At 53.5% G+C, this 23,914-nt stretch overlaps 11 protein-coding genes across 11 annotated transcripts; 5 read left to right on the top strand and 6 right to left on the bottom strand.

Annotated features, from left to right (window-relative positions):
- Positions 1 to 179: 179 nt before the first annotated feature.
- On the top strand, positions 180 to 1,391 carry N7459_002170 (RNA 3'-terminal phosphate cyclase-like protein; the record flags this gene model as incomplete). Its single annotated transcript, XM_056941355.1, has 1 exon — positions 180 to 1,391. One exon carries the CDS (start codon positions 180 to 182, stop codon positions 1,389 to 1,391), a length of 1,212 nt encoding a protein of 403 aa, XP_056803210.1.
- Positions 1,392 to 3,695: 2,304 nt separating this feature from the next.
- On the bottom strand, positions 3,696 to 4,928 carry N7459_002169 (tellurite-resistance/dicarboxylate transporter family protein; the record flags this gene model as incomplete). Its single annotated transcript, XM_056941354.1, has 1 exon — positions 3,696 to 4,928. One exon carries the CDS (start codon positions 4,926 to 4,928, stop codon positions 3,696 to 3,698), a length of 1,233 nt encoding a protein of 410 aa, XP_056803209.1.
- Positions 4,929 to 6,744: 1,816 nt separating this feature from the next.
- Positions 6,745 to 8,568, bottom strand: N7459_002168 (uncharacterized protein; the record flags this gene model as incomplete). Its single annotated transcript, XM_056941353.1, has 1 exon — positions 6,745 to 8,568. One exon carries the CDS (start codon positions 8,566 to 8,568, stop codon positions 6,745 to 6,747), a length of 1,824 nt encoding a protein of 607 aa, XP_056803208.1.
- A 401-nt stretch (positions 8,569 to 8,969) lies between these two features.
- N7459_002167 (uncharacterized protein) lies at positions 8,970 to 9,356 on the top strand (the record flags this gene model as incomplete). Its single annotated transcript, XM_056941352.1, has 1 exon — positions 8,970 to 9,356. The coding sequence occupies one exon, from the start codon at positions 8,970 to 8,972 to the stop codon at positions 9,354 to 9,356; it is 387 nt and encodes a 128-aa protein (XP_056803207.1).
- A 425-nt stretch (positions 9,357 to 9,781) lies between these two features.
- On the bottom strand, positions 9,782 to 10,627 carry N7459_002166 (J-type chaperone JAC1; the record flags this gene model as incomplete). The annotated part of the gene is made up of 1 exon (XM_056941351.1): positions 9,782 to 10,627. One exon carries the CDS (start codon positions 10,625 to 10,627, stop codon positions 9,782 to 9,784), a length of 846 nt encoding a protein of 281 aa, XP_056803206.1.
- A 513-nt stretch (positions 10,628 to 11,140) lies between these two features.
- On the bottom strand, positions 11,141 to 12,907 carry N7459_002165 (putative pre-mRNA splicing factor; the record flags this gene model as incomplete). Its single annotated transcript, XM_056941350.1, has 3 exons — positions 11,141 to 12,621; positions 12,694 to 12,727; positions 12,866 to 12,907. The coding sequence occupies 3 exons, from the start codon at positions 12,905 to 12,907 to the stop codon at positions 11,141 to 11,143; spliced, it is 1,557 nt and encodes a 518-aa protein (XP_056803205.1).
- A 739-nt stretch (positions 12,908 to 13,646) lies between these two features.
- ppmA (type 2C protein phosphatase PTC7) lies at positions 13,647 to 15,032 on the top strand (the record flags this gene model as incomplete). The annotated part of the gene is made up of 1 exon (XM_056941349.1): positions 13,647 to 15,032. One exon carries the CDS (start codon positions 13,647 to 13,649, stop codon positions 15,030 to 15,032), a length of 1,386 nt encoding a protein of 461 aa, XP_056803204.1.
- A 779-nt stretch (positions 15,033 to 15,811) lies between these two features.
- Positions 15,812 to 17,820, bottom strand: N7459_002163 (uncharacterized protein; the record flags this gene model as incomplete). Its single annotated transcript, XM_056941348.1, has 5 exons — positions 15,812 to 16,365; positions 16,427 to 16,643; positions 16,709 to 17,072; positions 17,140 to 17,584; positions 17,703 to 17,820. 5 exons carry the CDS (start codon positions 17,818 to 17,820, stop codon positions 15,812 to 15,814), a joined length of 1,698 nt encoding a protein of 565 aa, XP_056803203.1.
- A 247-nt stretch (positions 17,821 to 18,067) lies between these two features.
- On the top strand, positions 18,068 to 18,336 carry N7459_002162 (uncharacterized protein; the record flags this gene model as incomplete). Its single annotated transcript, XM_056941347.1, is given in 2 exon segments — positions 18,068 to 18,244; positions 18,256 to 18,336. The coding sequence occupies 2 exon segments, from the start codon at positions 18,068 to 18,070 to the stop codon at positions 18,334 to 18,336; spliced, it is 258 nt and encodes an 85-aa protein (XP_056803202.1).
- Positions 18,337 to 19,296: 960 nt separating this feature from the next.
- Positions 19,297 to 20,761, bottom strand: N7459_002161 (phosphatase PAP2 family protein; the record flags this gene model as incomplete). Its single annotated transcript, XM_056941346.1, has 3 exons — positions 19,297 to 19,721; positions 19,778 to 20,312; positions 20,369 to 20,761. 3 exons carry the CDS (start codon positions 20,759 to 20,761, stop codon positions 19,297 to 19,299), a joined length of 1,353 nt encoding a protein of 450 aa, XP_056803201.1.
- Positions 20,762 to 22,338: 1,577 nt separating this feature from the next.
- N7459_002160 (phosphosulfolactate synthase) lies at positions 22,339 to 23,617 on the top strand (the record flags this gene model as incomplete). Its single annotated transcript, XM_056941345.1, has 6 exons — positions 22,339 to 22,578; positions 22,631 to 22,668; positions 22,724 to 22,761; positions 22,827 to 22,906; positions 22,977 to 23,059; positions 23,122 to 23,617. 6 exons carry the CDS (start codon positions 22,339 to 22,341, stop codon positions 23,615 to 23,617), a joined length of 975 nt encoding a protein of 324 aa, XP_056803200.1.
- Between the last annotated feature and the right edge of the window lie 297 nt (positions 23,618 to 23,914).

Here is a 23,914-nt window from a genome sequence, read left to right as displayed (position 1 = left end):
GTCGTTAAGGGCCCATCGGCAATCCAGCAACCACAAATTATCTGATGAATCCCGGAGATACTGGTCGGACTTAAGCCGAGGGTTCGGAACGGATCAACCATGTACCGCTGATTTTTCTTTTTTCGATTAGAGAAGCTTTGGCGGAGACTGCGATTTCTTGCTTGAGCCAACGCTGAAAAATGGCAACCCAACAGCCTCCTCTGCGATTTACATCGCATCACAATCTCGTCTACCGCCTGGTTCTGTCGACACTCACTGGCCGCACCGTGCACATCTCCCAAATCCGCTCTTCCTCGCCTACCAATCCCGGTCTCGCTCCTCATGAGATTTCCTTCCTACGTCTCCTCGAAGCCGTCACCAATGGCTCCCAAATGGAAATTTCCTACACCGGTAGTGTGCTTGTCTACAAGCCGGGTCTGATCACTGGCAGCTCAGCTGGTAGCGGTGCGAGTGGCGGTATGATCGTACATGAATTGCCCTCCAACTGTACGCGAGGCCTCAGTTACTACCTGATCCCTCTCTGCTTGCTGGCACCCTTCTCAAAGTCGCCATTGAAGGTTCTTTTCACAGGACCCGGGGTGATAACTTCCTCCACGCCCACAGGTGACATGTCCGTTGACAGCGTTCGCACTGCCATTCTGCCACTGTACAACCAATTTGGCATCTTCAACAACGTTGAGCTTCGGATCTTGAGAAGGTCAAACCCTGGTCCAAATGGCAGGGGTGGTGGTGGTGAAGTCCAATTCGTTTTCGGTCATCAGGTCCGCCTCCCAAAGACTCTGCACCTGATGAACCCTGGCCGTATTAAGCGTATTCGTGGCGTGGCATACTCAGTGGGTGTTTCTGGCTCCAACAACGCCCGCATGATTGAAACCACCCGTGGAGTTCTCAATCCTCTGAGCCCTGATACCTACATTTTCTCCGACGTCTCATCTGCGCCTTTGCTACCTGCGCCGGACAAGAACAATCCCAATGCAAAGAAGAAGATTGGCCTTGGATTCGGTCTTTCTTTGGTCGCGGAGTCTTCCACGGGCTGTCTCTACTCGGCTGATGTGGCCTCCCCACCTTCTGGGGGCCAGCCTCCCGAGGATATCGGAAAGCAGTGTGCCTATCAGCTGCTGGAGACCATCTCCAAGGGTGGCTGTGTACCTCCCGCAGCTGCCACAACCATGTTGACTCTCATGACTATGGGCTCTGAAGATGTTGGTCGGTTGCAGGTCGGCCGAGACGTGATCGCAGACCCCAATCTGATTCAGCTTGCCCGGGATCTGACCAAGTTCGGTGCCCCCGGCTGGGGTATTCGGGATGCTGCGGGTGAGAACGAAGATGGGGATGTGATCGTCAGCATTGTTGGACGTGGGATTGGCAACGTCGGCAGGAAGGTCGCTTAAAGTGGTAGACCCTTACTGCACGTGCTTTATTGGTCTTCTGTCCTTGCAAACAAGGCACCCGCCAGTCACCCAGGAAGTCAGCACTTAAAGGTGACTTCGCGAAATGACTCGCACAACGATTCACCGAGAATTGCGAGGGAGCACATCTCGACAAGCCCTTGGCGCAACCGACGCTTGGGGTGTTTTTCTTTGCAACTATTGGCTGGTGACTCCTCGGCTAGAATAGTCGATTTGGCAAGCTTGGTTGTTCCAGGCCCAACAAGACGTTGTTCATCACAGGTGTACCAGCGTGGTCTCCAATTCCGAATATCATGATACCCAATTTTCTTTGTGTTCTATCTCAAAAGTTAATATCTGCATGTACCTTATTGCATTCTCGGCGCCGAATGGGGGTTTCAAGGCGGTTTTGTCTATACTTCAAACCAGTTCTATATTATGCTGTCCCGTTGCAGGTAGTCGACTTCTATATTACCGTAGGTAAACGTATCTCGCTGCACATGTTTTAGCCGGAGAGAACATAAACATAATTGGACTCTAGGGTCTACTTACCGTTCTTGCCTCCTTCAGCATGCACAGGCTAGGAACTCGAGCCGCTATTAATAGCTATCCACGAGATATACGGGAAATTCTCGGTGTAGGCCCCTTCTCTATCGAACGTAGCTGTTCCATTCATCCAACCTGGGCATGTGGTTTACCTCACTCCTCTTCTAACTCTAACTGAAAGCAACCATCCAACTATTTCCTTGTTCAGTAATCTCGCGCATTGGGTTTCACCCACCAGGGCGTGTCTGGTTGTTTTGTTGCCGTCTTCAGGCCATAAATGCCTGCCTTCGCCCCTTCATCTTGTCTTCCCTCCTTCATCCCCATCCGCCTTCTTTTTCCTCCATCCTTCCCCCTCTGTTTACCAACTTTATATCCTATCCCCCCCCCGCCCCTTTTCTCTTTGGCCCTTACTCCTGCGTGTGGTTTAATGCAAGCTTACTCCCTACACTTCATTTGCAGCCATCCGGAAGATTATTACGCATATTAGCCCAGCTTAAGTCTGCGTCTCATTGCCTCATCACCAAGTTTGTTTATCCACACACGAAGTTCTTATGCCTCTTCCTGCCGCCACCCCACCACTTTAGTCACTCCGCTGTTCGTTGTTTACATTTTCAACTTTCAACTCCATCACTATGTCTTCTCTATCTCTGCTTTGCCCATCTACGCTGGTCCTCTCGCATGTCAACTGCTTTCTTTCTCCTTGATCTACGTCTGCACGTCTACACATCTACACGTCTACACGTTCTTTGTGGATATGGATCCACTAAGTTCCCTCCCCCAACCTCACGTCTGCTGGCTGATCGCCCATATCTTCCATCCATTTGTGATCATCCCCGGCCCGGGCTCGCACCTCATCGTGGTGCCGGGGTTTAGTAACCCCGCTGGCTTTGGCTGGCGCGTGGTGAAGCCAAGGCGAGCTCTGCCATTTATTCACGATCTATCCCCTATCTACTGCCATCTACTGCCATCTACTCTTACTTGCTGACATTTATCCCCGGGCCCTCATTTCTGCTATCTACATTATGATCTATATTGACATTTACTCTTTCGCGATTTAGGTGATGGTCCACATGCACCCCGCGTTAATACTAGCAGGTTCTAAACCCATTTCTTGCTGCTGTCTGAGAGGCACAACCAAGCTAAGCACCTTCCTTCGCATTGACTAGTACTGACTTTCGCTTGTTTTACAGGCCCCCCAGCTCAGGCTCCCACCTCATCGTGGTGCTGGGGTCCAGTAATCCTCACTGGCTGAAGGCCGTGAGGGTGAAGCCAAGCGGAGCTTATTTGATTTTCCATCTCTGTTCTTTTGTGAGCCTTGGCCAAGATTGGATGTGTTGGTGTGAGAGTTGATTATACACATAGGGCTTTGACGGTCTTGGCATCAGGTGAGCTGGGGCAGTACAGGCGACTTGGAGAATACAAAACTGGGGGCATCATACACACTGACTACCGAATGCTTAAGGATGTAGTTTTTGGATTTGATCTATCTGTCTATCCGCACTTCGGTTCAAGTATTCATTCAACGCAATTTCCAAGTCCCACAAAGCTCCAACGCCAATGACATGCGAATATACTCCCTTCAAGCGCATACCTTCAAAGATGAGGCAAGTAGACGCTTTGTATGCCGGGATAAATAACGGGCTGAAGAAACAAAACATAATGGAATATGATGGAAGATAAAAGGTCTTGTGCAGGTGGAAAGCAACGAAAACAATTGATGAAAAGAAAAGACGGTGGAAAGTGAATGCAGATTTTCCAATATCATTCCGAGACGTCTTCATCCTTGCCAGGGTACATGATGTCCTGTCGAATGACGGCTCGAATATGGTTGACCAAGACGAATAGCCACATGCAGACGATACAGATGGACAGCGCCGACCCAACACCTTTGATAGCTGAGCTGCCAAAAGAGTTGCCCAGTGTGATGGTCGCAATGGTAAAGCCTGTGTTTGGGAAGACCATGGCCCACCAGCTTAGGTGAAACCCAGTCGGTGGTGACCGAATGACTGCCACGAGTGCGATGCAGAAAAACCACAGGCTAAGCGCCCACAGGAAGGCACCAGCGGCCAACGCCAGGATCTCCAGCATGCGCCCGTCTGCTGCGGTGTCTTCGCTGCCCATGACGCTAAATGTTTCAGGGAGCCCTTTGGCCATCCCGATGAGAGCAAGTGCTGTGAAGGCCGGTGGGCCGACGCAGATGAACATGCCTGGTCGGTGCTCCCGATTGGGTAGGCCAGATTCCATCAATCGCCCGATATAGTGTGCATACATCATACAGCTGATCGAGAAGCCCAGCCCTTGGAAGGTTATGCCAGCTGCGACGATGGGGATTGAAGATCGATCCGGTTGGTTCTCGGCGATGACGGACGCAATGGTACCGCTCAGCATGATGGGGAAAGCGGGCAAGATCCATGAGGGCATCATAGTCTGCAATCGGTATGTGACCGACGAGAAGAGGAACGAGTATTGGAAGACGGCGACAGCGAAGGTGCACACGCAGTACAGCCAAAAGAGAACCTCGAGTGCTGTCGAGAAAGCAGGTTTGGGATCGTCACCGAAATACCGCTCCAGTCCGGTGATCATGGTCGCAATGGAGAGCCAGAACGTCGGGAAGAAGAGTCCCTCCCGGTCGTGTGTAAGGGATTGGACCAGTCCACCATGAATGAGGAAGCGTGCTGACATCAATGAGCACACCAGGGCGAACATGGCCAGGTTGATCACGTAGACGGTCAGTCCGATTTCATATATTCCCTTGAACTTGTTTGGCTGGCTGGCTATGAGTAGGGCCAGGCCACCTGTGCTCATGGTCAAGGTATACCATGCCCAGGTGAAATGGCGTAGCCGCTGGCGGAAGTCCAGTCGGATGGGCTTGTGTGACTTTTCGGCATCGAGAATGGGCGTATTGGAGTGGGAGGAGTGTGGAGGAAGTTCGTCACCGTCGGCTCCTAGCAGAGCTGGGCTAGACATGGAAGAATTGATAGGTGTGTGAGACATGGTGCGATAATGATTAAATGAACGAAACAATAGACGACGGAGAATCAGGGAGAGTGTAGATTGGCTTCGAGGTACGACTCCTTGCCGTCCTCTGGCTTTGATGAGATGAACAAACGAAAAGCCTACAGATAGGCGTAAAGAGAAAACAGCGAATGCTACCCGCTAATGCAATTGCAATTCAGATCTTGCGATGGAAGGAGAATTTACCCCAGACCGAGCGGGGGGAAATCGGGTCCATTATATATGCTCCTCCCCTCGAGCGTCTCCCGAGGAAGACAACCCAAAGATCAACACCTGTGGCAGCAAACGCCCTTGATTGATCGTCGACTCTGGCAACACGCAGCAAAAATTCAGCAGCCAAGAGAAAACCAAGACCGCCGTGAATCCAGGGAAGCACACGGCAGGCGGATCCTCCTGACGCCTACGACCAGCAATGGGCCTACCAGCATCGTCACGATTATCGGGATGCATCCATACCGCGACCAAGAAAACCAGGATGGAACGGGCCAGCCCATCAGGCTCGGCGGTTCATCATTCATCATCCACCGTCGCGTCCTCTACACGCTGTGCATACTCCTCGTCGACCAGGGGGCCGCGGGGGATGAACGCTCCACCGCAGTCTGAGCGTCCGGGTTAGTCGGGCGTGCGAAGTATAAAGAACTTCGATGCCTAGACGGGAAAGCGTTCACCAGGCCAAGACTCGCGCGAGATTGGGCATCATTCCTGCCAGCTGCTGTGTCTCGCGGCAAGCTCTACACCCGGATTGACCCCTGAGGGACGTCGATGGGTTGATGCGTACACTACGCATCATCGGAACCTGAGAAGTTACCCAGATGATGTATGTGAAGCCGTTGCTCGGGCCGATTGGTTACGCACTTGGCTGCCCGAGTCTGTCCGATAGGAGGCATTGCCAGTGCAGGTCTTGGAAATATGCGACCTCGTCCGGCCGTGCAACGTCCAGCGGGAGGCAAGCCAAGGCCGATGATCGACGTCCGACGGTCCGCTGCCAAGCTTTCCAGTGGCAGTGAAGAGGACGACGAGGATGGCGGGCAAAAAGGGGTGGGCGGCGAACCTGCCGTGAGAAGGTGACAAGGTTTGGAAGGGACGAGGGGGTGTGCAGATCATCGATGGAGGCCGTTCGATAGTTCCAGAATGCCGTGCCGAGTGCCCCTGAGTTCGTCTCTTATCTTCACAGCCTCCACGCCAATCCGACACTATTGCCTGCTGGACGCGCCAAGAATGCCGCCCGCTGCGGACGGGGCGTGTCGATCAGACGCAGAATTGGGTTTCACGCTTATTTTTGGGCGGTCGAAGTTGGCATCTTCGTCGTCATCGCGCCAAGATGCCCAGACTTATTGTTGGAGCGGAGTGGAATGTTGGTCTGGCCCTTCCGCTCTCGTTCCATCTCTTTTTCTTTCCGCTTGGCACTGACTTCGATTGGAGAACATGGTTCTCTGATGATTACAGCAATTCATGGGATTGGTCAGAAGGATGAAATGATAAACTCGTCGTTTCAGAACATCGTGGTCAATCTAACAATATCGTCATACTCGGTCTTCTCAAAAGTGTTGATACTGGAACCAAAAACGACATCAAATCTCAAGAAAAATCGTCCCAAGACGCCAGAGACAAATGAAACAAGACCAATGATGCGCCTGTTAACACAGTAACGAAGAATGCCACAGTAGAAAGTGGCTTTCCTGAGGGAGAAAAGCAATGCAAAGGCAGAAACAAAAGAAATGTTGTGCAAAGATCGTAGCATGCTGCTTGGCAAGCCATGTTGGAAATCCATCCACACCGCCGCCTTCGCTCACACTCACATCATACGATAGACAAGATCAGAGGCCAGCTCGGGGGTCATGTCTAACAGCGCCCGGAGACTCTTCGGCGGTGCCTCCTCGGCTCTCTCCATTCTGATATCCATCCGTCGGACGGATGGTGTGGCCGTACCACTGTCTCCGGGCGAGTGATATCGTGCCAGTTCCTTCACCTTGCAGGCTGCATAATGTACCACCAATCGCCGCAGCTCATTCTCCCGAAGCTGCGTGGCCGACGTGGGCGAAATCGGCTCCAGTCGCGTTGTCTTGGTGTAGGCGTACTGCAGCAGATCCAGAACCATTGGCGCCTGCCGAGCGGCCAAGCCACTGAGGTTTCGCAAATCGGGTATGGACAATTCCAGGTCGTCTGTCTCTGCAAATGAGAGGTACAGGAGGTCGCTGTGCAGTTTACGCAGGCAAAGCTGCGCCAGGGCGGGGATCAGGTAGCGTGTGGCGAAGACGTATACTTTGGCATGGAAGGTGAGATATGGAAGATTGGGGTGGGAGGTCTCAGCTGCCGGTGGAATTGACGTGGCTGGTCGTTCGTCGTTGTATTGGAGGGCTGTGAATTCATCCCACAAGCTGAGCCCTGGCGTGCGAGGCGATGAGTCGGACTGTTTGGCAAACGACATGTCGATGAAGGGCTTTGGTGGGGACTGGCGGGACTCATTGGGCTTGTTGACAACGGCTGGATCTTCACCTTCGTCTTCTACCCACAGTCCCTCTTGCTGCGGCGGAGACTCTTGCTGCGGCGGAGATGCTCCATCTTCGGGCGCATGTGAGGGTGAAGTTTCCCACTCGCCCGATGCTGGTTCGGCCTCCGGTTCTGCGGTTGGTTCATCATACGTCGGCTCCTGCTCCTCTGTGGGTGCCTCAGCCTCACCAACTTCGGGCTCTCCTATAGGCTCCTCTGGTGTGTTATCTGAAGGAGTGTCATCTGGTTCCGCGGAGGCTTCCGGTGGAGGCGTCGACGGGGGTGTCAGGCTCGCAGGAGGCTCCTCGGTCAATAGCTGCTGCTGCTGCTGCTTTTGCTGCTTTTTCTTCTTTGACTTCTTGGATTTCTTCGACGTAGAAGCTGCCCAGGATCCCCATTCATCCTGTTCATTTGTTGCGTCCGGGTTTACGTCCGCAGTTGCAGCCTCTTCTGGGAGAGGTATAGCAGACTCCTCTGGCTCATCGGGGGCCACGGTCTGTTCGGATGCTGTAGTCTCCTGCTTCGGTCCATCTTCCTGTTCTGCCTCTGCCTCTGCCTCTGCTGGCACTTCCTCCTCAATCACCGGCGTGGTGTTGGCTTCGGGTTCGTGCTCGCTTTGCGGTTTGACGGTCTGGGTGGCACTTCCGACAGATTCTGGTGGCGATGGTGCTGGCGGAGGAACAGCCGACGACATCGAGTCTGAGCGATACGTTTGCCTCCACGAGGTCTCGGGACTGGGTGCGTTCTCAACTACGTCTGTCCTTGCCCGTTCTTCCTCACGAGCAACTGGTGGGCGAGGTACGATGTAGTCGCCCGTGTATGCATATTCACAGAAGGCGACAAAAGTTTCAACATCCTCGTCCTCCAGAACAGCGATGCGATGCTTGGACTCCCGGGTATGTCCATTGTTCATGAGGTTATGTAGTGGTTTCGAGACATGCTGGGCTAATCCTGACTGGATCGTCAGTTTCGTATGTCGCGGGCCGACCAGAAAGGTAAATGAGGGTGAATGAATAATGCTGTGCCGAGAAAAGTCCTCAAATGTGTCAGCGGAGTTCCTCTGGCGCAACGAGGTATTGGCTTGGGGGCATCTCTGCACACACCTGCTATAATTGCGGATGGGGTCCATTGGGGGGAGGATTGATTCCTTTTCGATGGGTGGATTGGCACGAACGAGGAAGAATGCACCCCTGGATCACAGCTTCTGTGAGCTACGAATTGCCTCTGCTTTAATAGGGGACAGATGCGACGCTTTCAGCCAGGTCACCAAGATTGCAAGCGCGCCCTTGGGCACAGGCGACCCAGATAGCGCCGGTAGTCTGCTACGTGTGCAGCCCTGATGGGTGTGGAGCTGGTATCGCCAACGCTGAGTGCCAGCAGACCGACTCAGATCCTCATGGAGCTCCTTCGCCAGCCTGAGCCTTCTTGCGAGACTTTGGTACTAAGCTAGTGATGATGCGAGAGGTATTGGTACGACTGATCCGGGGCAGCCAGACATTAAGCTCAACGAGACCTTCTCATCGCGAACCGATGCAAGCGAACGCCATCGAACTGCACAGCTTGTCCGCTTCTTCCCAGCTGCATGCTGCACAAGCTCTGAGGGTGTCCCGGGATAGCATCCCGTGGATTGGATTCGACGGGGGCGCCTTTGCTGTGCTGTTGTCGGCGACGCTCGTCCCTTATTCGTGCCCAATCCCAGCCTTCGCAGGAACCCAACTGCGGGCCTCACTGGTCGGTTTGTCCATCGCGTCGGGGTTCGCTTGGTCTGTCCGCAGCTTCACTTTTTTGATTCGCTTTCTTGGTCAACAAAAATACCGTGGCGGTCTGCAGCTCGGGTGTGTTGGTGGTGTCTGGTGGTCAAGTGCCGTTGATAAGGCGTGCGAGAACTATGCCCTAATCTCCCACCAGGTTGTCTGATTTGTCCGAGTCAACATGTGTTCGATACTGCGTGACAAGCCTAGCGATGGGAGGAACCCGATATCAAATTCTGATCTTCCAGAGCGCGACTACCCTGGACACGATTATTGGTTGATGCCCGTGCGTATCTGCTTCTTTTTCCCTGCTGCAGGGAAACACAACACGCAGAAGCATAGAACATGTATGTCGTCATTTGACCATTATCACGGCTCATCAGACTTCCCTCGGAAAGGGCGCGCAGATTCATCGGCGATATTGATACCAGGTAGGTGCTGACAATTATGATTACGCGACCACAACCCAAGTCGAGAAGCCACAAGTTCCAGAATGGAGATGATATCTCAAGTCTATAAAGTATATACCCAAAATTCCACCAAGCAGATCATAGTACAAAAATGATTTCCTGAATCTTTCGTCCGAATATCTCAGCTGCCATGCACCAGCCGAATTTCGCTGTGTCCGGGCTCCCACTCGCGCAGTCCTTCGCCAACGCTATACCAAAATCGCAATCGCACGCACTCCTGTCGTGCAGCCTCGATTTCACCGCGATCAAAGGCCGCTGCTAGCATTCCCACACAAATCGCAATCCGTGCATCATTCTCCGCCTTCAGCGCGTTGATCTGTGCTTCAGCTTCCGGCGATGCGCCAATCTCCTCAATCGTTTCTTGTACCTCCATAACTTCCATCAGAGTCTCCGCATCTAGCGCGTGTTTCGACGCCGCATCTTCAGCTGTCACGTCGATACCGTGCACTTCACGGAGGACGTATTGTGCTCGCTGTAGCGGGTCCGCAAGCGTGCGGTATGCTTCGTTGATGCGAGCAGAAAGTGCCTCGGCATGCTGCTTTACGTTGCCGTCGGGGTATTTATCAGGATGAATCATGTTCTGTAGCTGCAGGAATTCTCGGCGGAGGTCGCCCACAGAGATCTGGAAAGGCGAGGCCGGTGGCGGGCCAGCAGGGATTGTGCGAGGAAAGATCGTGTAGTAGTTGGTGATATCGGGGGCTCCTGCGATTGCACTCTCATCTGCTACTGTGGACTGCACAGAAGACTTTGTGGAGGCATTGCGACGGGCTGATGGGAATCTGGCGCCGAAGGAGTGCGGTGTTGAGACAAGTGCCAGAGCTCGTGCGGGCTGGGTGCGGAATCGGCATAGCACGCAGGCATCCCGCTGGGTTGTGCTTGCCAGCCTTGACTGGGTGGATGGGATAACGGGTCGCAATGTACTGGGGTGCAGAAAATGCCGTGCCAGGCTCGGTGAACGAAGTGCCATTGTAAGGGGCAAGATATGGTAGAACAGTCAAGTTTCGAAGCATCGCGCACCACCGAACATGCAAAGCAGATCTTACGTCATCCCTTCGCCCGCCACGTGATGGTGTACATCTATGGATATATTCAGCAAAGAAGATGCTTTTATTCCTGAATAGACTGGTCAAATATGAAAGAGGCTATAATGATGAAAGGAAGACTCGGAAAGTCTGAGGGGTTCTGGGTGTTGCTCGTTTATATAAGGAAAAAGGACATCCTAATATCTGCGTAGGATAAGTACCATGACTTCTCATTGAGGTCAAGCTTAGTTCGTGTCATTATTCCATAGACTTCCTTCAGATAGGAAACACGACTAGATTTTTGTGTGACCCAAGCTGTTTGTAGTGGTAGCGCAGGTCTTATTCGGCCCAAGAGGAGACAGTTTCACTCTATGGAACCGTGTCAAGCCTTGGAGCGTTTCGCTTCAGGATGGTACAAATATAGCTGCAAAGTATCCAGTAGGATATCAGATTGTGTTTCACTCAATACCCCAGAGCTTCACAGTACGATCATGTCCGCAGCTTGCGATCCATTTCGCATCGTCGCTGACATCTGTACTCAGGACGTTGCCCGAGTGTCCGCTCAGCGTCTTCACCAGCGACCAATCATCAGCGCTGAAAATGTTCACGTTCTTGTCGAATCCACTGCTGACGAAGAATGTGCCAGACTTCTTGGGCTGCACGGCTGCCGGTGGCGTGCCATCGACATCCATCTGGCCGTTCGAGCCGTGAGTGGAGGGTAGGAACGAGGCCGATTCGACTCCCTTGTACCAGCGAAGATCCGACACAACACTCTTGTGGGCACCGATTCCTCCCGTGTTTCGCACTTGTCGCAGATCCCAGCATTTGACCCATCCATCCCCGGAACCTGACAGCACACGATAGCCATCCACTCCCCAGTCCAAACCATAGATCTCACGGATGTGACCTTCAAGAATCATCACTGTGCGGCCTGTCCTCAGATCCCAGATGCGTCCGATACTGTCCAACCCGCCACTCGCCAGGAGAGAGCCATCGTTATTGAATGACACGGCGTAGACCTCGCGTGAGTGACCCTCCTGCAAAAGAAGCTCTGTCGTTGTCTCGACGTCCCACAGCCGCCAAGTGGTGTCGAATGACGCTGAAGCCGCATATCGCCCAGACGGATGGAATTCGGTGCGGCATACACGCCCGGAATGACCAGATAGTGTGGCCAATGGCTTTTCTTGATCCAGCGCCCAGAGATTGACGTTTCCTTCGCCACCCCCAGAAACCAAATTGACAGTCGACGGAGAGACATTGGATTGGGGCAATGTGGCTCCCGGGAACCATGATAGTCCACCAACTCGATCTGTATGTCCTTTCAAGTTTGCCCGCTCCTCCAGGTTGGGTACTGTGAGCAGTTTGATCCCTCCCGCCCAGTTTCCAGCCGCAATGGTTTGTCCGTCCGGCGCGAACCGACAGATACTAACGGGGCGATCTCCCGCAATCTGGGATCCGTACAACTCAAATCCTTGGAGTTTCTCCTTCACAGATTTGCGGTGCTTGACGTGTGTTCGAAGTGGGATTGTGGACTCGTCCTTGAGCCGCGCCACTCGGGCTTTGGCTTGCGGCAAGGAAAAGCGGGCGATGGCCTTCCGAGCTTCGAGAAGCTCATCTGTGCCTTCTGTATAGAATTCCTCCTGCTGTTCTGCCTCTTCCTCTTCCGGCTCCTCCATTTCAATATCACCCTCCCCCGCCTGGCGCTCCGATAGATCGGTCAACAATTCGCGCAAACGATCCCGGCGATCTGCAGGGCCCTCGCCAAAGAGTGTGATGGGTTCGCCGAGCTCTCGTAACCGTGCGCGCACGCGGGTATCATCTGTGGGTACGGCCATTGCGGCTGCTCTCCGTTTACGTTCGAATTGGGAGAGGATAGCGGAAGCTCTCTCGGGCGGTATGCCCGCTGCTGAAGCTGGAAGTTCATAGTCCTGATCGACAGCTGTAATAGAAAAAGTCAGTAGGAGCTTCAGAAAATTGGCCCGGGGGGGGGGGGGGGGGGGGCGTCACTCACGGATGTTCGCGAGGTCAATTCCCATGTCCGTGTCCTAGTGGGTGTAAATCACCGGTTAGCCTCAGCTAGAGCATGGTTCTTCTGGGGAAACGGTGATCGGAATGAGCGCAGATCCGGAAGACATCATGCGCGACTTGGGCAATCGCAATCGCATTGGAGAAAGTTTGCTTACCTCGGCCTCCTCGACATAGGCCTGTCGCGAGGGGTGCATCATCTTGGAATCTCACAAGCCGTTGCTTCTTCAAGGCAAGCCAAGCGAGTTTAGACAGCAGAGAATCCTGGCAAGGCTGAAGGCGTCAGAAAGGCCGGGGTGTGGAGGTCGTGAAAGTCATGAAAGTCGCGGGCGCCGATACCAAGTGGATCCCACCGGCGAAAGCCCGCAGAACTTCTCGCCGCCCCGGATTGAGCCCGCGTCGTTGAATCTCTTTCTCACCGCGTCTGCCTTTCACTCGATGCAGGTAATGAAGATTGGCTTATTTGTCTACGCATTGACTCTCTATTCAAATTCAACTGCTCGATTTTACCTAGTTCCCATCGAACCAAGCATGGCCATGTAACTATAGAACTTTATACATGTCCAATGGCGTGAATACCCATCCTCCCAACCTGATGGAGAGAAGATCTTCCATAAGATTGCGACTACATGCGATGAATGAGAAGAGAAACTCACGGACTAGACAGTGTCAGGCCGATCAGATTCTAGGGCACCTAACCCGCACTCTCCTACAGGACGACTGGACACTTCACCGTATCGCGTTGAACAAAGACCAATGACGCTAGGCGGTCAATCACGATAAGATACAGAGCGGCTTCAAGTCGTGTCCGACAAAGTGGACTCGAATTTTTATTCCTTCGACACCCTTTCATGCCCTGGATTTGGCCTTCTCCCCTCGTTTGGTCTCCTTCGATGCTCCGCTGAGCACTGGCCGTGGGATAGTCGAGATCTTCCTGCGATGATCGCGCCAAGTGTTTCAAGTAGAGCCTGCAGTTCCGCCTGCAGCCTACAAACCCTTGTCCGAGACGGGATTTGCTCGCTATCCAAGCCCCAGTCCGTCCTTTTCCCTACCTCTCGCGTACGGCCCGCCTGGTCCATAGTCTCTCGCGGTCATGTCTTGAGACGAGACTCGAGACACGCCTTCCACTCGACCCCTACCCATTTCTCCGATTCTGCGCCGTCCCGGTCCTCCCGCATCTCCTATCGAGTCGCCGTTTCGTCGTCCGGAAAAGGGCGCCGCTTCCACCCACTTAAGAATGCATTTAACTTCGATCCCAGCACATCAGATACAATAGGCGTATCTCATGACAAGAGCCCCGTTGCGCGCCGGCGCAACCGGCCAGACAGCGGCGAGGATGCCTTCTTCGTGAGCCGAGTCGGCACCTACCAAAGACAACCTCAGTCCGGCGCAGAGAGCACAGAGCCGGTCGCCTTCGCAGTCGCAGATGGCGTTGGCGGTTGGACCGAGTCCCGCGTCGATCCTGCGGACTTTTCGCATGGACTGTGCGGCTACATGGCGCAGGCCGCGTTGGCCTGGGATGGGCCCGCTGACAAGCTGCGACCCAAACAGCTCCTGCAAGCGGGTTACGATCAGATTGTAGCCGACCCAGTCATCCGCGCTGGAGGCTGCACCGCCTCGGTGGGAGTCGCTATGCCAGACGGCCGCGTCGAGCTAGCGAACCTGGGCGACTCGGGCTCAGTCCTGCTCCGTCGTGCCGCCGTCCACCACTACTCTATCCCGCAGACACACGGTTTCAACACGCCTTATCAACTCAGCCTCATTCCCCCGCGCATGCGTGCCCAGGCTTCCATCTTCGGAGGTGCGTTCCTCGAGGACTTCCCCCGCGACGCGGCCGTGACCAATGTCCATATGCAGCATGGCGACGTGCTGATGCTCGCCACTGATGGCGTCTTCGACAACCTCAACAATCAGGAAATCCTCAAGCTTGTTTCGAGCCGGATGCTCTTGACGGGCGCGTGGACAGCCACCCAGGATCACGGTGTTGGCGTCTCAGATAACCTCGCTGCGCTCACCACGCCGGGTGGACTGTATTCTTCTTTTCCCTCCCCCTCTCCGACGAGCTCCTCGACTTCTAGATTAAATGCAGCAGAGTCATCAGGCCGACCCGGGTCTACTCTTACCCTTCAGTCTCTTCTCGCTGCCTCAATCGCTGGCGAGGCCAAGATCGCCAGCGTTGACTACCGCCGCGATGGACCCTTTGCAAAAGAGGCTCAGCGCTATCATCCGGGTGATTACTACCGCGGCGGTAAGGTCGATGACATCTGCGCCTTGGTCATTGTGGCCGTGGATGAAAGTGTCGTCGCTAGAGATGGCGCGGCCTAAGAGGGTCCGATATTAATGATGATTCAATCCACATCCGTATATATGAGAAACGGATAAACACATAGTTCCCAAGGGGTGGGATCACGATTTGATTTATTTCGATCTCTGTGTGCATGCGGGGGGGCGCTTGATTGTTTGATATTTGGGTGGCTGAGTGTGTGATATACAAATCGCCATCATTTCTTCTTGGTTTGGATCTGATACCTCTTTGCTGGCTTATTTGATAGATTTGGTTCGTCGTGGAACGGATATTGGGGATAGTATAGATTTTTGCTACGGAGCAGGTGCATTGAGCCCTGGACTTGAAATCCTACATGACACTACCAACGCATGACCTCGAGAGCTCTTATGGCGTTGGCCGCCAGGTATTCCATTTCGCACTCAGTACACACAGTAGCAAATCCATGTGCCGCTAAGGACTAGGAGAAGATCCCATCAGGCGCATGACCCCAGCATAGGTCCCTTAGATAAGAGTAACCTTGCAACTCCGAGCACAGCGACCAAATTGGCACTCATACGCCAACAATAATTGGACAGTCGAAAGGAAAGTAAGAGTGGTAGAAGCACATTTTTTTCATTGACTGAAAACAAAAAAAAAACACTTTGCTGGCAGGCTTCAGCCCCAGATTCCGGATACTACATTGCAAACGACGGGAATATCAGGGGAGGGGAGGGGGTAACAGATCAGAAAAGTAGAAAATCAGAAATCAGGGCACCCAAACCTGTCCATGAGTAAGAACAAAAGATTAAAGAGATCGGTGGGCCAGGCGGACATGCATTTATGCGCTGGCCTCCACGGTCTTCTCCTCCGCGGGTGCCTCTTCTGAGACCTGCTCTGCGGGCTTATCGCCTCCAGTCTCCTTGTCAGTTGCCTTGTCAGCTTCCTCAGGCTGAGCCTCAGCCTCGGCTGCATCGGCATCGGGCATTGGGGTATCATCGTTGGCAGCCTTAGTCTCGGATTCCTTTTCTTCCTCGGTCTCCTGTTTGGGTGTCTCCACGGTCTCCTCGTCCTTATTAGCCCCATTGGCGGTGGGCTTAGCTTCTTTGTCCCCAGAGGCACCGGGAGCATCACTGTCCAAGATAGCTTTCCAGCTAGACAAGATGCTCACAGAACGATGACGGAAGTTGAACTCTTCATCGCGGGGAATCGAGTTCAGCTTAACGATCATCTTGAGAACCTTGTTGATCTTGGTGGAGCGAATAATGGAGACCTCAAGGTCAGCATGCTTCTCAAGCTTGTCGAAGTAAGTAGCCATGGTAGCCATTTCGTCCTCTTTGGGGGGCTGATCACGGGAAATGAACCCCTTCTGGAGCTTGTGACGGAGGAATAGAACTGCATAGTATTAGCCATCCGAGATCATTTGGTCCCCGTGTGAAAATGTTGAGTCACATACCTTCCTTCTCCTTCTTTTTCTTCAGCTCTTCTGGGTCGACCTGCTTCTCCGGCTCCTTGGGCTCGGCAGCGGTCTCATCCTCGCTAGCAGCGGCCTTGCCTTTCTTGGTGGTGGCCTTCTTAGCCTTGCTGGCAGGGGTCTTCTTTCCATTCTCGGTAGCGGGGGCCTTAGGGCTCGTCAATTTCAGTTTGGGGGCAGTCTTCGGGGTCTTGGAGGGCTGCAGGTACAGTTGAGTCAGTCAGAGATTGTAACCACCAAGAACAGTCTCGAGAGAACACGCACCTTCTCGGCCTCGCCGTCGGCCTCGGCGGTCTTCTTTCGCTTCTTTGTGGTCTTGGACTTTTTGCTCTCCTCCGCGTCTTCCATGTCCACATCGGTTTCGGCGCCCTTGCTCTTGCGGTTGCCCTTCTTTGCCTCCTTCTCCGCCTTGGCAGCAGCCTTGGCGGCCTCTTCGGCCTCCTGTTCCTCGATCTCCTGTTGCAAGGCAGCCTGATGATCTGACAAGAGATTCTTGAAGTACTGCAGGTCGTGGGCTTCCGCAGCAACCTTGTAGGCGCCAATCAGCTGCTTGCTCTTGTTCTTCTCGGAAACATCCTTGCACTCGGCAGGATCAAGAGGGGTTAGCTGGGAGTTGACAATCCATGCACTATCGAGCGTAGTTAGTACCAATTGCCCCGACGCGACGTAAGAGAACCGCCAGGCGGAGAACTTACAATTCGTTGGTCTGGAAGAACATGACAGGAAAGGTCCGCTCGTGGGCTCGCTTGCCCTCTTCGGCATATTCCTCACGATAGGTTCCATCCTTTTGCATTGCAGTCACAGGACGACTATCAAGGAGGGATTGAGGGAGCATCTCCTCGTCGCAGATGATAGCAGGCCATGGCGCATAGCTGCGAAGGCGCGCAAGGTAGTACTCCCCAGGCTTCGCATGTATGTTCGTCATCCGGGTCTGGGACTTCTTGCGATTCAACTTCTTGTCATTGACACCGCTCGATCGGCGCCGGTCCTTCGAAGACTTCTTGGCCGACGCGGGTGTTCCGTTTGCTTCCGGTGCGGCAGCCTCGTTCTCGCCCTTGGACTCTGTTGTTTCGCCAGAGGCCACAGCATTGTCTGCCTCGCCTTCGGGCTCCTTGTTCTCGATGGTAGCAGTCGCGTCGTCTGGGGCGGAGATGGGTTAGTGGACGTTGGTCGCACGGCGGCAGAGCCTCCCGACCGAAAATAACTTCCAGTGGAAGTTCTAAGATGGGAGGAGCACAGAGGATGGGGTCATGCTTACCAGCGGGCTTGCTGTCAGAGGTGGTCACATTCTCCGGCTCCTTGTCGGCAGGCTTGTCGGCGGCCGAGGTGTGCTCGGGCTGCTCAGCAGGCGCAGTGACTGGAGTGTCGTCGGCCATGATGGCAGGACCAGCAAGTGCGCGAAGTGAAATCAGGGATTCAAGGGAGAGTAGTGGAGAGGGGGAATGGGTTGTAGGGGAGGTGGGTGAGAAAGATGTGGAGAAGGAAGAGTCGCGAAGGACGGAGCGCGGGAAGGACGCGTTGGGTCTGAGAACGGGGGGAAAACCACAATGACGCCACAAGTGCCGACGTCCTCACCACGGATACAATCTCGGATCAGCGAGGAACTCAAGGGGCCCGGCAGTGATGGCAGTCGTCAATGGGCGTCTGAATGGCCAATTCGAGAAGAGACTAGCGGATTTGATTGTGGTGCGGGCTTCGCCAGGGGAGGGGAGCACAACGCCAGAGGATGACCGCGACGGGGTTCCACAATACCTCGTGAAGAGCTGGCGCTTCTTCGATCGCCTCGAGATGCTCTTCCCTGTCTGTCCTAGAGCGAGAATCCGACGTCGATGATCAATAGTCTATCGTCAAAGATGATGGCTTCACAACGTTCGGCGAAAGTGGCCGGCTGAAGAGTCCACTGGTTGTTGCGGCGTTGTTGCAGGCAAAGAAAAGCTTCCCGGCTGGCTTGGGCCATAGAGTTGGCTTCTGCCATACTGACAGATGTTTGATGCGAGATGTAGATGCTCCTCGACTGCTGCTAAAAACACCATATGAAGCTCTTAAATTCAAACCCAATCAAAAGGCTAGAGGCGATGAGGCTTGAAGCAGAGGATTCGCACCCTTGGTATCGAGGAAATTGCAGTCTTTGATCTCTAGGAGTATTTGTGCATCCTCATCCAAGAGAGATTTACTAGAACCTGTCCACCAGTCAATGCTTGGTTCAACTAGGATCGGGGGCTTCGCAAGGCAAAGGGATGGGCTAGATAGAGTGTTCCTACAGGACTTGCGACCATATCTATATGGCGATCTTTCACTCGAAGATAAACCAATTGACATCGTTGGAAGCCGAATCTGCAGGGGCCGAACAGCGTGTCGGTGTCGGTATCTTCACCAGCGCTCAGGATGAAGGTGGTTGTTCTCCCGACAAGAAGCTCTGCTCTGTAAGCACAACCCCACTGCTTCATTCCCTCTCTGACTTCTATTGCGACAGCACCACTCTACCCTTAACACTGGCCCGCCTTTCTTTTTTGGGGGAGGGGGGTTTTCTAGTCTTATTAAGAAATCTTTCCTAGGACGTGGGAGAAGCGACTACCCGCCCTGTAGTGACTGATTAACGACATTAATTCACAATGACAACTATATCTATACAGCCATGCATGTACGGACCTGCAGCCAACGGGGAGGTTCATTAGAACTCCTCAACTGACAGGAGGATATTAGGAGTGGATCAGTAAGAATAGCGCTCATGACATATTCACAGCAAATCATCAAGCCCCGGTAACATCTCGTAGCTCCATAAGAGGGGTATCACTGCACTCCATCACATTATTACACATGCTTCCCGAAAGAAAAATGACAGGTGCAGCTGGTCAGGGTACCAGCACTGCACGCCTGGGCTCTCCCTCATCCGAGTCCCAATCATGGAGCCTGTCAGCAAGCTGGATGGCTGATGGTTCCGGCTTATGAATCCGAACCAGCCAGAGAAAGTAGTCCTCCACAGGTAACAGGTTCAATAGGATGCTGTTGAGCCACCAACCCAGGCCACAAACCACAGCGCCTGCAACTGCATCCAGGATGAAGTGGTTTGCAGTAGCCACAATGGCAACCAGGATGATGAATGGATAGAAAAAGCCAAGCAGCAAACACACCAGGCGGCGCCAAGACGGTAGACGAAGACTAATACCTCGACCTAGCCGAGTGCGAATGGTGCGTCGATGATGCAAGGGAAGAGGAATCGTCATGATGGTCAGGCCAATCATCAGAGAATATCCAAAATGCAACGAGGGCATTGCCGCTAGGGTCCAAGTCAGAGTTGAGGCTTTTCCGTCTGAAAGTCGGGCCAATACTAACCATACTGATTGCAAAACCGGTTTTCCGTCCACACACTCCCCGCTCCGTTGGCACCGTGAACAGTGTCAACGAAGCCATAGCTTCTGGCTAGCTCTCCCTCGGGACCTTCTACACTAGGGTCACTGAGCAAGCGAGGTGGCATGCATGGCCACACGGTAAACACCACAAATGCAAGCAGGTTGCACACGGCCAGGGTTCGACGTCGGGCTTGATATAGAAGAGGACCTGCGGGCGATCCATTCCCTCCACCTCGTGGCTTCCCCAGCTGGGGCTCCTCGGTCCGGTTTTGTGTGATGGTATAGTAGTACAGCCAGACGAGAAAGGCGATTGTACCGGGGATATGGATGAATGAATAGATCCAGTTGATTAAGGTCATGGCCAGAGGATGACGGAAGAAGTAATGCTGGATTCGCACTTCGAAGAAAATTCCCAACTGCTCCTCCAGCCGAATTAGTTGTAGGGCATGTCCTCGGGCCACATCGACGGTGCCTTCCTGGAGCGTCACGGCGGTGAATGCACGACCGAGCTGGTAGGTCTATCTCGATGATGAGTGTCCGTCCTGAAAAGAAAAAGTGGTGCACTTGCACTTACCCAATATACCAGAGCCCAGTACCAGCACTCGGCCAGGAAGGGGAGTTTTCCAAGCAGTCGACTGAGAAGACGGCCTTGGAAGACGGCAGTGTTGGGGGAGGTCACTTTACGCGACAGACCCCAGATTCCCACCAACCGTGAGCGCCATCGAGCGTCTGAAAAGTCGGGTGATGGCGAACCTAGTCGAGGACTCAGGAGCCCATCTTTGGGGGTTGGGCTGGAATATCCAGACTCGGGAGAATCCGAAGCGGGCGAGGCGGCTCGCACATATTCCGCAGATTTTCGAGGCGAACGACTTGAAGACACAAGAGAGTCAGTCACCCTGTTCACCCAGGTGCCTCCAAACAGCAGCACAACGACCACAAGCGGCTCCAAGATCGCACCGATACCCATGATGAGCGGCGGGAGGGTGAAGGCTAGATCGGGAGGAAGTCAAAGGAGAGAAGGTAGATAGAGAGAATCTAACAGTGGGCACTAGGCCACCAAGGGGGATGAGCGGGGGGGCTAAGGATGCAGCTGGAGAGAGCCATAATTGCTAGGCCGGACTGCAAGCATTTCGATTCGGGCACCAAGGAGCTGGGAAGCCGCCGGGGACTGGATTGCACCGCGCAGGGCAGGAACGGGGGTTCGGACAGCCCGGAAGCCGAGCGGAAGAGTCATGCTCAGAGGAAAGCTGTACGAGTGCTCGTCTAGCTCCAACTCAGGGGCCGGCAGGAGGTGGAATCACAAACCCCGAGTGTCGCGTGCTCCGAGGATGCACGTACTCGCTTTCGTATTGGATGCCGTCCGCGCAGCTCCACTCCCAGGTCCAAGGGCGACGGAGTGCGGAAGACGGAGGACGCAGTCTCCGAGACCATCCTGCATGGGGGGGGGTTATGGTAGGGCGATGGTAGGGCGGGTCGTGGTACCGAGTGGATCAGATACCATATAATATATAATAATACTCGGGGCCTCGAGGTTGAAGTGGGAAAATAATCATGTAATCTTCAATTTGTGTTTTTCCTGTGGGAATCCTTGGCAGCGTTCAGCCCTGTAAGAGATTGCAGATCAGGTTTCTCCCACGCTAGTGGGGGGGAACCAGGGAAATCATTTCCCAAGCCAAGCTTCCAGAGCTGGGCATTCGAGCGAGTTCATAATACTTATTCACCCCTTCGGCTTCCACCGAGGGATGTGTGGGAATCATAAAGCACTATACATGTGCCAAGAGCCCATTCCTCCCTCGGTAAGTCTCAATGCCGTTCGGGGCTGACTCAGCGGAGCGGCCCTCCAGTGATCGCCGACCGGATCTCGGAACTTGCCGGGATCTTCGAGTTCTCGTGAACGAAGTCGTAGACAGCAATCTGGTCTTGGGACAGGTACATGTCAGTGGTATTAGAGACCGAAGGTGGAAAAGAGATAAACAGGTCAATGAAACGGCCACTGTAGATTCCGGCGTGAAGACAACGGGATTCTCGAGTGGGGTAGCGCCACGAAGCAAGATATTAACAACCTCAGTATATACATATTATATATTCATATACTTATATGCCTAGTACGTTCCAGCAGTTGTACATTCATATGTGTTCTACTCTAAGTACATTCATTCAAGTCGGCAAACTTGAAAATCCATAGTCCAAGGCTTTGACAGGAGAGTTCTCCAGACCAACGCGACGATTCGATTCACCACCCTGCAAGTACGGCTTTCCACAGGACTTGTCAATAGTTAACTACGTCAGCCCAACGACTGATGTCATTCTGAGCGAACCTGCAAGGATAGTTACTTCACGGGCTGCAGTTGACTAGGTGTTTTCGCAGAATGAAGTATAGTTGACGTCAACTCTCACACCACCTAACTAACTACTTAGTTAACTATTGTAGCCAGTGGATCAACCCGAGAAAGAGAGTGGCCTACAGACAGGACGTGGCCGAGTATTTAGATCAAGTTGAATTCCATTTACTGCTGCCATTAGTGAGAAGACATACAAGCAATCATGGCTGGAAACCTCCCTTCTCTGCTCACCACTCGCGGGCCGCTGGTCAGTCACATTGCGCGCCATTACGCCAGAATAGCTGCCACAGCGCAGTCTAGAGCGCTGTCGACCACATCGTCCGCACAGGGTGCGACTCTCCTGCAGGACAAGGAACGTGGGTTTGGCTTTGCACGATCCAACCCGCGACCGGTCAAGCCACGGAGCAAGGGAGTAACAGAGATCCGGGGCCCCTACTACTCTGTATGAAGCCCTCACGATATACATCCGGCTCGCTCAGCTCATACCAGTCCAGGTGATGGGGAAGAGATATCTTGCAGATGTTCTCGAAACGTGCCACAGCCCTGTCCATTCTTGAACCGAACAAATAGCTGACATACTATGCTAGAATGGGGAACCATGTGGACGGGCTGAAGTTTGCCGGAGGTTGGCTACCCTGCTCAACATACAGACCCATGGGGAATGTGCGAGAAATACTGAAACGATTGCAGGATCGTTTTCTCTATTTGAGGAGAAGCCACTGCGCGAGCTGACCGACCTTGCACACGAATACGGGGTATATGTCTCGACTGTAGGTTACCAATCGAAAAGTGTGGAATCTAAATATGCATCATGGTCTTAACATTCCTTGGTTCTCACAGGGTGGCTGGGCCGAGCACCTCTTGACACACCCCGACCCTCACGCTGTGTTCGATCGCTACCTCCAGAAGTGTAAGGAGCTGGGGTATGTTTAATAGGGGGGACGAACCACAAGATTCGACGATGGGACTGACTGCCACTCACTAGATTCGATGTCATTGAGCTGTCCTCGGGCTTCCTATCACTCCCAGAGGATGACTGGCTCCGACTAGTGGACAAAGTCCACTCGTATAAGCTTGAGCCAAAGCCAGAGCTGGGAATCCAGTTTGGCGCAGGCGGAGATACACCGACTGCTGGTCTGGAAGCTATTGGAACCTCTGATCCCGGAAAATTGGTGAATTTGGGCCGCAGGTTTCTCGATGCCGGGGTCAAGCGCTTGATGATAGAGTCGGAAGGAATTACAGAGAATGTGGACTCGTGGCGAACCGACGTCGTGTCGCGGATCATGAAAGAGCTCCCTCCCGAGCGTGTCATGTTCGAGGCTGCCAATCCCAAAGTGTTCAACTGGTACATCCGGGAATTCGGCATCGATGTCAATTTATTTGTCGATCATAGTCAGATCGTCCAGCTCACATGCCTGCGGTCTGGTATCTGGGGAACTGCAGATACCTGGGGAAAGATTGTTTCGTTCCGTCCAGAGTGATCGGTGGGCTATTATTGTCGACAGTGACAAGGACCGCAGTTTGAAAGACGGTAGTTTTTGAAATGGTACATGTTTGAAATCTCCACTCCATTATACATCCTCAGGAAGCGCCATGTGCAGAGTCTGGGAAGTACTTGATGAATTTATACCTACTAGGGAGATATCCATGGATAATATATGGATACCTAGGTATATATAGTTCGGCTTGGCGCAGGGCGGGATGCGCTTAGTCAGGCCGAAGAGTCCGGGGAAAGCACCCGGGCAGATGGGCAGCAGCCAGCACTTCCTCCACCGTAA

This window comes from Penicillium hispanicum, assembly GCF_028827665.1.
Source record: "Penicillium hispanicum strain IBT 35686 chromosome Unknown utg000002l_segment0_segment0, whole genome shotgun sequence".
NCBI classification, from domain to species: domain Eukaryota; kingdom Fungi; phylum Ascomycota; class Eurotiomycetes; order Eurotiales; family Aspergillaceae; genus Penicillium; species Penicillium hispanicum.
The sequence above is the reverse complement of the archived record's forward strand: the minus strand, read 5'-3'. Positions and strand labels throughout refer to the sequence as shown.